This window comes from Oreochromis niloticus, linkage group LG15, assembly GCF_001858045.2.
Source record: "Oreochromis niloticus isolate F11D_XX linkage group LG15, O_niloticus_UMD_NMBU, whole genome shotgun sequence".
In the NCBI taxonomy this organism is placed as follows: Eukaryota; Metazoa; Chordata; class Actinopteri; order Cichliformes; family Cichlidae; genus Oreochromis; species Oreochromis niloticus.
The window spans coordinates 20,947,295-20,960,474 of NC_031980.2; the positions used below are offsets into that span (position 1 = coordinate 20,947,295).

At 35.8% G+C, this 13,180-nt stretch overlaps 1 protein-coding gene across 3 annotated transcripts; it reads right to left on the reverse strand.

The window, feature by feature from the left end:
* Window positions 1-5,929: 5,929 nt before the first annotated feature.
* LOC100705810 (uncharacterized) lies at window positions 5,930-11,613 on the reverse strand. 3 transcript variants are annotated; one of them, XM_005463305.4, is made up of 8 exons: window positions 11,445-11,612; window positions 11,238-11,257; window positions 10,243-10,434; window positions 9,530-9,784; window positions 8,017-8,052; window positions 7,615-7,644; window positions 6,791-6,826; window positions 5,930-6,459 (listed from the first exon to the last, which is right to left on the reverse strand). In XM_005463305.4, the coding sequence occupies exons 2-8, from the start codon at window positions 11,251-11,253 to the stop codon at window positions 6,353-6,355; spliced, it is 672 nt and encodes a 223-aa protein (XP_005463362.1). In that variant the 5' UTR covers window positions 11,254-11,257; window positions 11,445-11,612; the 3' UTR covers window positions 5,930-6,352. The 3 variants fall into 3 exon arrangements, 2 of the variants coding, with proteins under 2 accessions (XP_005463362.1, XP_025754806.1); XR_003214206.1 differs by lacking the exon at window positions 5,930-6,459 and adding an exon at window positions 7,409-7,508; XM_025899021.1 differs by lacking the exon at window positions 11,238-11,257 and having other exon boundaries at window positions 11,445-11,613.
* Between the last annotated feature and the right edge of the window lie 1,567 nt (window positions 11,614-13,180).

The window sequence follows — 13,180 nt, forward strand, 5'->3', positions numbered from 1 at the left end:
CTAGGAGCGAGAGCTTCAGTGTAACTTTATCCCACCAGCCTATGTTGCTGTTGGAGTCACGTGGTCACAGCATGGACAGTGCTTTCACATGTGTTAAAACAATATGTAATTGTATCATAAATCCCAAATCTGTGTATTTGTATTTTCAAAGGTATTTAGTTGCAAACTTTAAAAGTCTGAATTCACATTTTTACTATTACGTTCATAGTGTGTTTCCAATTTCTAAGGCTAAGGCCCTGAGTTATTCTTAGAGCGGCTCACGTCCACTGGTATTCTGCTTTGCCTTTTTAGGCCAGAGGCGTGACCTTAACACCCCATCCCCTTTCCTTCCTTCCAGCCCCCGCCCTCATGATACCAAACCCTGCTCATTCAGACCTCCCCTGCTCAGAGCAGAGCTGTCATGAAGTGGAAAGAAAGAAAACAAAGACCAGAAGAGCTGAATTGCTGGCAATATATTACACCAGGTTACATGCAAGTTGCCAGTTGTCAGACGACTCCAGTACAAGTCAGCTTAAGATTCCTCTGCAAACTAGTAGTAGAAGTTGGTGATCAAAGTCACACTACTCACTCTCTCCAAGAATTTTATGTCTTTTCTTTGTGTCTACATGAATAATTGTACTACCTTTGAAAAACCTCGGTGGTTGTGATTGTTGGATTGTGTAGCTACTCAGAAACTTTTAAAAGCTAGAATTAAATAAAATTAAAACAATGAAAAACTCATAATATGCACATTAAAATACACATGGTAATAGTAAATTAATAGTTGTAACTTTGGTTGTGAACTTTGGTTTACATTGTTCCAAATTATGTGATACTGCTCTTGAGTATACAGAAAAATGTGAAAATTATTTTCTTTAAATATGTTCCACAAAGACATCTTCTTAAAATTTAGACACAATATGTAATACACAGCAGGTGGACATCATTTAAAAAAATAATCTGGCCATTAGGAGATTTTAAAATAACATATATCCAACCTTAGATGACACTATACAATATATTACATAGTGTCATTATTTATTTAACAAAGTAAGCCAAAATTCAAAATAGAAACAAATCGTTTATATGGTAAGAAAGTTATTCACAACTGGAAAATATCAAAGACAGTTGGTCTTTCCAAATAAGTCTTTAAAAAACTTTTTTTTTTTCAAAGTTTCATTTCAAAATCTTCACAACACAATAACAACATCCTTTTGCTGATTACATCGCTTATATCTCTTATCCTTTCAAGAAAAAAATATATTGTTAAATCGATACTGATATTAGGTTTTTTTGTTGGAGCACATTAATGGCACACCTCAAGGTTCTTTCTTCTTTTGCATTTCCACACTGACTGCCACAATAACCACAATGATCACCACTGCTATAGAAATACCAATAATGATCCATTTTGTGGTTGGCTTCTCCCAACCTAAAAAACAAAAAAGAAAAACGAGGGTAAGAAGTTATATTTGTTCATAACCTGTTGTCACATATGTGCACATGTATCCAGCAGGGGGCCTGGAGGCTATCCGTGCACACACGGGGAGAGCATCCAAACTCCACACAGAAATGCCCCAGTGAGCAGTGGATTCAAATCCAGGACCTTGTTGCTGTGAGACAACAAGGTCAGGCAACAAGGCAACAATACTAACCACCGGGCCACGGTGCTGCTGTATAGCAAACTGGCATCAAAGTAATTTATTTTCCTCAGGAAGAAATCATTTTTACAATATCAAATTACGTGTAAACATATAAAATTATGTGATTTTTTTTTTTCAGATAGCACAAAGATGCACTTTAGCTCTAAAACAGTCTTTCTTTTGAAAATACAGACTTATTAGGAAAGGTGAATGAACATAAGAGTCACACATACAATTTTGGAAGCTTTGCAACGACAGGGTCTGGAAGAAAGAAAGAAAAAAAATAAGTTGCAATACCTTTATTGAAAATACCAAACCACATACATCAGTTATTGCATGTATGCCCAATAATAAACCCGTAAGTGAAATCCTTACCTGGCGATTTGGAGATCTAAAAGTTCTCCGGATGTCATTCCACATGATATTATTGAGGTCACAGTCAAGCAGGTGGTCCTCATAAAACAGACAATCCACAGTCAAATGGACATTTGAGTTGTTCACCTGACTCTGGCTTTTAGCTACAACATGATGTGGATTGTAGGTGTGATGCATCACCACCAGAATTGCAGGTTTACCAACTATAAACAAAGACACAACATGATCAGATGATTCAGAAAAGAGATTAAATAAATGGGCTGGGTTACTAGATCTTGAACTCATGCTGTAGTACATAAACACTACATGTGGTTCTTGGCCTGTATCCTACATGTGGCCCTGTATAAAAATCACTTAAATTATTTATAAAAATTCACTTTTAGTTTTTTCTTACAAGGTAGTTTGTCGAGGGCCTCAGCAATGTCTGTCCCGACTCGTGAAACCACAGGACAGAAAACCACACAGTAGTCACTTTCTTCTCTAGACGTTTCCTCAGTTTGGCCAATGTCTTTAAGCTTTTGAACAATTGAACGATGAGCGCCATTTGTTCTTCCGGCCAAAATGACACGGAAAACTTTCCACGACCCTAAAGGTAGATTTAAAAATATATATTTTAGTCATTTCTGAAACTGAAGACAAAACAGCAGAGCACAAGATTCAGCATGAAAGAGATACTGCTCACTTTTCATTTTTTGTTTGTTTTGAAGTCACCATAATTAATTAATATACAACTGATTTCATATATACAGCAAATGAAGCTTGATCATGACACTGAGTGAATCAGTGTTATTTTCATTTGAGGCTGAACTTATAGATATAAATTACAGATGCCTTGTCAGCCATTCAAAGTTATCAAGTAGTGTTCTTCTTAGAAAAAACTACAGCCAATGGAAGCCAAGGAAATAATCGTAACATATTATCTCTGCAGAGATAAGACTGAACATTTGACCTAGATGTTTCATTTCTAACCTGTTGGGCAAGAGCACAAGAATATGAACTATCAAAAGGAAAGTTAGTATTACAACAGAAAGTAAAACTAAGTTCAAACAAAGTCTGGGTTGTCTTTCTTGTCTCACCATATGTATTAAATAAATATCTGTCCTATTGCAACATTGCCTTCATCACTAATGGAAGTTTTATTTGATTATAATTACCTTTTTACTCTATAAGCTGATTGTGAACCAGCTATCCCAGGCAAATTTTGTATTGAAATAGAATTTATAGTCAGTGACACTTATGTGACATGATGTATTTCAGGATGACTGATATGGGTGACTTGAAATTATTACTCCTTCAATAAGTAAATGTAGCTAATTCACCTTAATATTGACATATTTAATGGAAATATTAAAAAATAAAGCAAAATTTTTCTCTCACCAATTCTCTCGTCCATGTCTCTGAGGAAGGATAAAGAATCAGAAAGCAACCTTTAGTTGAAATTAACTAAATCCAATATAGCCAAATAGCAGGAGGTGCAGATCTATTATACATTCTCTTTACTAACAGCTGCGCAACTTTTACTGGCCTAGAAGACAAACTTTAAAAATAGATTACGGGTGTAACTTGTATTACTCTGATGCAAGAAATTTACATTTTGCAGACTAAAGTTACTTACATACAGATTACAATTTCTTGACTTGTTTTGAAACAAAAATTCCTTCCCAACAGAAAATAAAGAATTCTAGTGTCTCCCCATTCAATGAAGTCAGTTGTTGTCAGCTATCAGTTGTTCTTGAAGAATAAACTTGTTCACCAGTTGAAAACAAAACTGGATGGGCAGGTAAAAGAATGTTAACGTCAGTGTGACTCAATAGACTAAAAGGATATGGAGCTGAAGGTGTTGATGAGACGGCCTCAATGTGGCCAATCCCTTTAAGCTTTTGAAGAACTGAAAAATGCACCCCAAAATGAAGTAGAACAGTCTCACAGACTAATCACGTTCTGTTTAACTTACCCCATGTGACACTACTCAGCCCATCAAGGTCATTTCTACACATGATGACGAGAAGCTGACAGAAGAAGTTAGTGAGAGAACAGACTGGTTAAAGCTGAATCTGAACATTATGCTATAAATTTTGTAGGACTTTTGGATTGTTTGTTAAAAGTTTACTACAGCCTGTGAAAACTGTGAAGCAGTGACTGTGCTATAGATAAAATGGTTCCACCAGTCCGTGCACTGGTCCATGAGTGGAAATTTGTTGTTGAGTTAAATCAAAGTGTGCCTTTTTTGCCTTACTGTATAGGTATAATTATTTTATTATTATTATTATAATGATTGATAATAATAATATGTAAATAACTACATCCATCAGAATTACCAGTTATTGTTAGTTTTGATTAATTATTTATTCTTTAACACGTGAAACAACTATATAAACCATTTTTATATAAGGCAACTATGAATGACTATGAGGCTTTTGTTGAACATTCAACAGACTGAAATGAATATAGCAGGTACGGTCGGCAGTTATTATGTTCTTTGTCTATTAATGAATTATCTATTACCTTTCCTATCTACTTCAAGCTGACACATGTCAACGCATAGCATCAAAATTAATCTAAGGAGCTTAAAAGGAAAGCACCTGGACTTTAAGATAAGATAAATCTTTATTAGTCCCACACGTGGGACATTTTTGGTCACGGCAGGAAGTACAAGAGCAGTAACAAAAATAAGAGAAAAAGAGAAAAAACTATAGAATAGAATAAGATAAACAGAATAACATACTATACAAAATAGAAATAATACTATATACAATACAAATAGAATAAAATACTTTGTTACATAGGGAAAATTGCACTTGGTGCAATTGCACATCAGGGACACAGGGTGAGAGTTACAATTTTGTATGCGATGTGTGCGTCTGTCTGCATGTGTTTCATGCTGGACTTCAAGTTTCTTGAAGATGCTTCAACTCTCATCTGAGAAGCTTCTTCAGTTCTAAGACCAAATGCTGGAGAGTCCCAGGTATTAAGCCCTAGTTGGAGTTGTCTCTTAAGAGGGACGTTGACCCACTGTTGACCATGTGCCTCATCACATGAGCCAAGGTGTGAAAAAGGGTGTGGATCATTATCAGCAGAGATTTCTCAATATGGCTCTTGTTTTCTTTCTTTTCAGAAAGTTAAATTGCATAAAGTTGAACCACACACTAATATGCTCTTTTAAGTTCATTTCTCAATATTTATTAAAAAAAAAAAAGGGGGTCAGGGGCGGGGCAGTCTCTGGTTTTATTGTGTTCCACGCTTAACATTCTCATTGTGTGTACATTTTAATTCAAGATTTTAAGCGAAAATGCAATTTCGCAATTTGTTACAGCTGTAACGTGTTACGACCCGGCTCATAGCCGCAACATAAAAGAAGATGAATACCAGATTGTGGGTGAGAAGAGGTTTTATATTAAAATGGACAATCAGGTTGGCTAAAAATGGCTGGTGCCGCTAAGGCAAGCACAACAAAAGAGATGGACAAAATGGTAAACGGAGAACTAAACTATACTGGGAAAACTAAACTACTGACCCTGAACAGAAACACAAACCTGAACACGAATAACAGCCAGCAGAAAACAGATGACGGTTGGGCAGCAGGGAAACATACGGATGAGACATGGTGGATACACAGACGGACCAGCCAAACTACAAAGACAGAGGACGCGACTTAAATGCACACAGGGAAACACAGGGAGATTACACACAGGTGGGGAACACAGCTGGGAATAATCAACAAGACGAGACAGAGGTAAAACTGAACACACTCACATGAGACGCAGACCTTCACAATAAAACAGGAAACGAAAACACTACACCAAAACGCAGACCTGACACTGAGAGACAGAATGATACATGGAACCTGAACTAAACGTGCGATACAACCAAGAACAAATCCTTAAACATGACATAAAACAAAACACTGACAACATTAAATCATAACAAACGTCTAACCCTAAATCAGAAACAGTTTTTAATGTCACTTAATAAAGAATGTCTTTGAATTCAGAATGAACAAAAGCAACAAATGACACCAAGATATCCTCTCAATAAATTCATTATTTTAAAATATATAAGCATGTCTGCAATAACTGGGAAAGAAATGGTTCTGTTTTCTTAAAGCTCACTTTTCAGTCTTGCCTTGGACATGTGAGTAAAGCAACATTTCATCTTTAACATGCTACAGTACCAATGATCAAAAGATTCATCCCTAAAACATCTATACCAGCTTTCATAACAATAACACATAACTAACACATCTTTAATGATTACAAAGGCAGGATATATTACTTATATTTTGTTTTAGATACAGTATCAAGAAAACATACTGTGATATTGTTAAATTATTGCATTTGGATTTTGTTTTGCAGTCCTCATTTCCCGCTTTTATTTCTCTTCCATATTTTGGAGCTGAATGATGTCACAACTGCCATCAGCAAAGAAACAATCAATCCAGCCATATGTACCAGAGGATTCAAGCCTAAAATTAAGAAAAATAAAGACAAAAAGAGCAATAAGCCACAGTGGACCATACTTATGCTAGAGAGACACATTCTGTGAGAGACATGTAGAGCGACCATATGTCTGCAGTAGCTGGTTTCCGAATACTGAAAGTACTAAGTACTTTTACAAGTGTGTGTAACTGACTCAAGTGACCTGTAAGACTAGTTCTGAGTAGAGTGACATTTGTGTTTGCTCATCACCACATTCTGATTACATTGTAAACAGGCTGAGTGATTTCTACAAAACATGTTATTATATGTTTAAGGATCCACCACCAACAAAGCTAAAACTAATACAGTAATACTTACAAGGTCTGATTTTTTTCCAGATGGGGCTACCTAAACCTAAAAGTAAAATGAAAACAGAAGAGTAACTCATCTGTTATTTTTTACCACTCACGCGCAAATGACAGAATATAGGTAAACAAAGATTTAGGCATAGTCATGTATCCTTTCCTTTACCTCTTTTTTTATCAGTTCATGAGCAAAATAGATATAAACACTAGTACAATAATAAATAACCTCATTATTTAGAGGGAGAAACCAAAGTGACCACAAAAAAATATTCTTTTTATTTTGGTGAGACAGCATGGACAACCAACATCTAGATGTTACTCTACCCCAGAAGGTTGATTCCGTTCATCTGGACGTAGCATTTTCAAAAAAACCATTTTCATCACCCATCCAAGTGACTTCTTCAGTCTCAGCTGACTGCTGGTTTCCCCAACTTTATAAACAGTACATTTGCACAATGACTGCAAATGTGCTGTTTATAAGGTTGTGGAATCAACCTTTTGGGATTTACTTACTAGGATGGTTGAGCATACATCAAGAAATCCTGTTCTACCATGCTAACTTATGTGTGAATTAGACTTGTACAGGAATTTACATTGTAACTGAAAAGTCATTTTAACTCAGTGCCGTCACCTCCCACACAACCTGATGTGCACATCCGCAAAAAGGTTGATGCAGTTGGCAATGACTTGAATGGTGTAGAAGGTTGCAGCATACAGGCTTTCCGGCTACGCTGTGAGTTAGGATACATTGGGATATTTGTTCTAAAAACTGTACCTTTATGAAGATAAAAGATGAAGACATGAATGAAGATAAAAATAATTAATGATTATACTTACACACGAATAAATTCCAAATACTGGAGCAACCTAAAACACAAAAAAATGATGTTAAGGTAATGCTAACACAGTTAATACTCACAAAGTGCAAATATGTTTCAGGCAGGGCTACCTAAATAAATAAAAACAGAGCAGTAAGTTGACTGGTATATTTTGCTACTCAAACGCAACTCATAAGATAATTATACCATTGTCATATGTCGTTTGTTTTTTTTTTCTGCTCGTTTGTTTTGTTTTTATTTTATTTCAACCCAGTGGATGCAACAGAAATAGTGAGCTTTTTCTATATTGCAATCTTATAAAGAACACAACAAGTGATATTTTCTCTAAACAGTGTAACTTTAGAGTATATTAGAACATAAAATTACTAAATTAAGCTAAGAACAATACAGTCATACTTACAAAGTCCAAATATTTTCCAGATGAAGAAACCTAAAACTGAATTAAACAAAATTGTACTCATTAAATAAAGCTTTGATCATAGTCATATATGCTTTTCTTTTACTTTTCTTTCATCATTGAATAAACCAAAGTGAGAGAAACCAAAGTGATCACAACCAAAAAATCATGGGCCAACATCTAGACCTTATACTACCATGCTAACTTATGTATGATCTAGACTTCTGCAGGAAATTTACATTGTAACTGGCGATGTTACCGGAAAGGCCTTTTAACCCTGTGCCGTCACCTTCCACATAACCTGATGTGCATATCGCAAGAAATGCTACTACACGTCAGATCGATGCAGTCGGCAACAACTTGAATGGGATGGAAGCACGGGGTTAAAAGGGCTTTCCGGTTATGTTGTGAGGTAGGACACTTTGAGATATGTATTCTAAAAGCTGTACCTTTACAATATATTAACCTAAAATACCAACAAATGATGTTTTAGGAAACAACTAAAAAATAAGCAAAAACTAGCACAGTCATACTTGCAAAGTCCAAATATTTTTCAGATGAAGCTACCTAAACCTCAAATAGGGGAAAAAGAGAACGTTAATTTGTACATTATCTTTTACTACTCAAACACAACTGATATGCCTTATGCATAGGTACTTTTAATTACGGCATGGCTAGACATTACTTAGATTTTCATTAAAGTAGCTCATTTATGCATCAGACCATTGGAAATGACCAGATCCATCTTTCAACATGAAGACACACAAAGGAGTTTTGACGAGTTAAGCTTTATGGATTAATAAATTTCAAGCCACTTAATATCCTAGATGATTTTCTTTTCTGACTTGGATTCAGCTTGATGAATGTTTTTCAGTTTGGTGTTTATTTTGCACAGAGCACTGCAAGAGACATTGGAAAAAAAAAAAAGATGTACTGTTGGGAGATGGCGAGAAAACTTTTTTCCCTCCATTTATTGTACTTCTATCGGTACCTATGAACCTCTCCAGAGTACTGCACCTATAATTAATTCAACCAAGAACACCAGGTCAGAGTATGCCTTGCGGTGAGTGTGTCACCTCTTCAGATGTCTCTCACTTACATAAAAACTGTGTTTACTGCAAAGCACTGATTTAATGTGTTCATAGATTAGGTCAATTTCAAAATAAAAATGTATGAATCTCTCCCACGGGTGATGTGACGATACCATGAGAAATAAGGAACTTTAAATTGTATTTGAAAAGAGAGTATGTTGGAGTTTTCAAATTTTAACAAACCTATACTTTAGTATTTCCGAATTATATGACCAACCTAAACCATAGAGAAAGAATAAAAACAGAGCAGTCGTGTGGTATCTTATTTTAATCAAAAGCAACTTGCAGAAAAATCCTTGCAATGTAACTATTGTAAGTGTCAAACAGACATACATTTTTTTCCCTTTTGTTTGGTGGTCATCAAGAAAACACAAAGATGAATATTCAGATAAATCAGATAGATGAAGGTATTATATCATACTTACAGAAACTTGGGATGCGTTGCCACAAAGACATCAAGTTGTGAATTAAGGCTGGAGCTGGGGATTCAGAACCAAAAAATCTTTTGATGTCACTCGACATGGTATCATTGAGGTTGCAATTGAGGAGACGGCCTTCATGAAACAGACAGTCCACAGTTAGGTGGACATTTGGGTTGTCCACCTGCCTCCGGCTTTCAGCTACAACATGGTGAGGATTGAAGGTGTGATGCATCACTACCAGTATTACTGGTTTGCCAGCTGTAAGTGAAGAGACAACAGGATCAAATGATTCAGAAACAAGAGTTTGGGCTTTTAAATTTAGCCTTTCTGTTTACTTCTAATGTTATATATTCTATTTATTTCCCACTTTACAGGCCAAATATTCTAAGTGAACGTAACATGAGGCCATAATCACTAAAATGTGCTGAAGGAGTAATGATGACAAACACAACAGATCAAAAGTAGGACGAATTAGAGGTTCAAAAATTAGCAGAGGGAGCAATTAATGTGCTAAACAAACAACACATGGCAAATTGCATATTGGATTTTTTCAAGTTATTAAATTTGCATTCTGTAAATTACCATGACATTCACGTCTACAACGAGTGTATACAAACTTCACTTTCATCTTCACCCTACAGCAATAACTTCAATCAAAACTGAAGGTGTCATGCATGCATGTATTATTTAGCATTTATTTATTTAGCATTTCTTACGAGTTATGTTGTGCAGGGCCTCGCCGATGTCCGTTCCAACTCGTGAAACAACAGGACAGAAGACTAGAAGGTAGTCACATTCCGTTGCAGAGGTCACGTCTGTTTGTCCAATACTTTTGAGCATTTGAACAACTGGAAGTTGGGCCCCATTTGTTTTTCCTGCTTCCCACACAAAGAATTTTTTCCATGACTCTAAAATCAAACAAAAAGAAAAATTGGATCTTTGTTCAGATGTAATATAATTTTTAATGAGTTAATGTGTATCAACCATATAAACAGTGCTTAACAGTGCTAATCTAAATCCAGATATTATAAACAAGAACCAGATTGAATTTATGTGTCTATATTCCTGTCTTCCCAGTCAGAAAAGACGATTTATCGATGGATTTTAATATTTTATATTTCAAATCGTGATACTTTTTTCAGCCTATCCCAGCTGTCTTGGGGCAAAGTGCAGGGAACACCCTGGACAGGTCCCCAGTGTGTCGCAGGGCTAACACGTAGAGACAGGCAACCATCCACACTCACACCTATGGGCAATTTAGAGTTACTGATTAATGTATCCCAACTAACTGCATGTCTTTGCACTGGGGTGGGGGGGAGTACCCAGAGAGAACCCACGCAAACACGGGGAGAAAGACCCCAGCCAGGAATCGAACTCAGTACCTTCTTGTTGTAAGGCAGCAGTCTCAGAGTGTGCCACAGTGCTGGCCATATTGAAAATAAAAATTTAAAATTAAAGTGTGGTAATTCTAGTTTTCTTATACCACCATTAGAATTTACTGTGAGTATTGTTGGTTTCCATTAATTCCTTGTTTAGCTGCAAACTAAAGCCTCCCCCCCAACCACTTGCTGTGGCTAAAAAATGCTTGCAACTTTATATCACATCAATTGTAATTATTAAATAAAGCTTATTGTCTTTAATAATGAAATATCTGACAACTTTAATTTTGAAAAGTAAAACTTAAAAAGTCAAAAGCAACATATTTTCTCACCATGTGTTTGTGCCATGTCTCTGAGGAAGAAGAGAAAGGAGCCTTTAGTCAAAACAACAATGAGTAATCATGGCCAGCAGTTTCACTTTCTGTTCACTTTCTTAAAAGCTAGGCTAACATTGGCCTAGAGAATATGTATATCTCTGGGCCTGCTAAAGCTGTGAAGTTCACAGTTTCACATGGAAAGATTTTGAGAAATTCACTTACACAAAAGCTCGAGTATACAGTCTCTGGTATATCCTTCGAACACTGAAAAGGGAGTGACGTCCTTCCCTGCCAGTGAAGCACTTTCATTTTCGATTTGAAAGTAACTGCCCAAACAGGAACATTAACTCTTTCAGTGTTTTGAAAAAAAGATCAGAACACAGCAGTAGTGGAAGTGGGTTAACAGAGTGTAAAACTGTGGCATAAATAAATGGGTCAGGTGAGAATTGAAAGGAAAAGCAATATAAACTGTAAAAAGGTTATGCTGGACTTTAGACCAGTTTTATAGTCCCTTGCCATTATTTTCCAAGTGTTTGGAAGGAGGAAATTCATGCTTCAAAACTATGCTCTCATAAATAGATCACCTCCTTTGGTGTTTTGATTGTAGTGGCAGGGAGAACTGTAAAACACACTGGTCCAGTTGTGTTTAATATGATAACTGTGCATCATAAGATACGATAAGATAGATAAGATAACCTTTATTAGTCCCACACGTGGGAAATTTGTTTTGTTACAGCAGAAAGTGGACAGTGTAAAGTTACATAGCAAAAATTTGAAAAAACACTTGAATAAGGTAAGATGATAAGAATAAGAATAAGATACTGTACACAATAAAATACAATAAAATACTATATACAACTGATTATATTCATCACAGATAATTTAAATATAATTAATAAAATTGCACAAAACAGCATCCTTACTTTCTGAGCTGTTATTTAAAACTTACTAACCTGTTCAACTAAACCTAAATCTTAACCAGAACATTATATCTTACAGCAATACACAGTGGAAACGCTTTGCTTAAGAAGAAACAGAAAGAGACTTTGAACTGGAAACAAAGCCATGTGTTGAACTTTAAACAACTTTAATCTCATAGTACCCTTGGCTGAAACTTTGGATACAAAACTTACACGACCATCTCTTCAGAGAGGATTTCTTTGACACAAGTATTGGACAAGAGCAGCAAGTTATTCTTTTAGAACATTTTAGGATCTCAGATTATTTCAACTTAAACTTAGAGAGAAAACTCACTGTCAAACTCACGAAACATTTTTTCAATTAACATATAGCCCTGTGCATAAAGTTGCAGATCTGTTATCATTGTATCATTATCCTTTTTTCATGATCCAGATACAATGGCATTGAGAAAGACATTCAGCCCTGTAACGTCTAAATCATCCTTCGCACTACTTCCATAGCCACAGTTGCCACCATCATAACACACATTATAAAACCTATACCCAGTATCAGAGGGTCAGAGCAACCTACGGAGAAAAGAGAGCTTGTTATTTATAAGTTAAACATTTATAAGTTTGAAATTAGTCACTGAATATTAATACCAGTGTCTGTACAAGTTTACTATGTGGAAAGCAATAAAAGCAAACCTTGATCAAATATACAAAGTATTACAGTTATACTTACAACTCCATTTTTGCCACTTAGAAGTCTGAATGAGCTAAAGAATAAAACAAAGAATTATAATGTTTGGGTTTTCATTGAGGGTGGACTTTTTATTACTAGTAAAATGCAACAGCATGATTGTATGTATAGAGATTACCTGGTGAATGGAAACTCTGAAAAACTTCCCAATGTCACGCCACATGATATCATTGAAGTTGCAATCAAGCAGTTTTCCCTCGTAAACCAGACAATCCACAGTGAGGTGGACGTTCTCGTTCTTCACCTGTCTCCAGCTTTCAGCTACAACCTGCTCAGGATTGGAGGTGTGATGCATC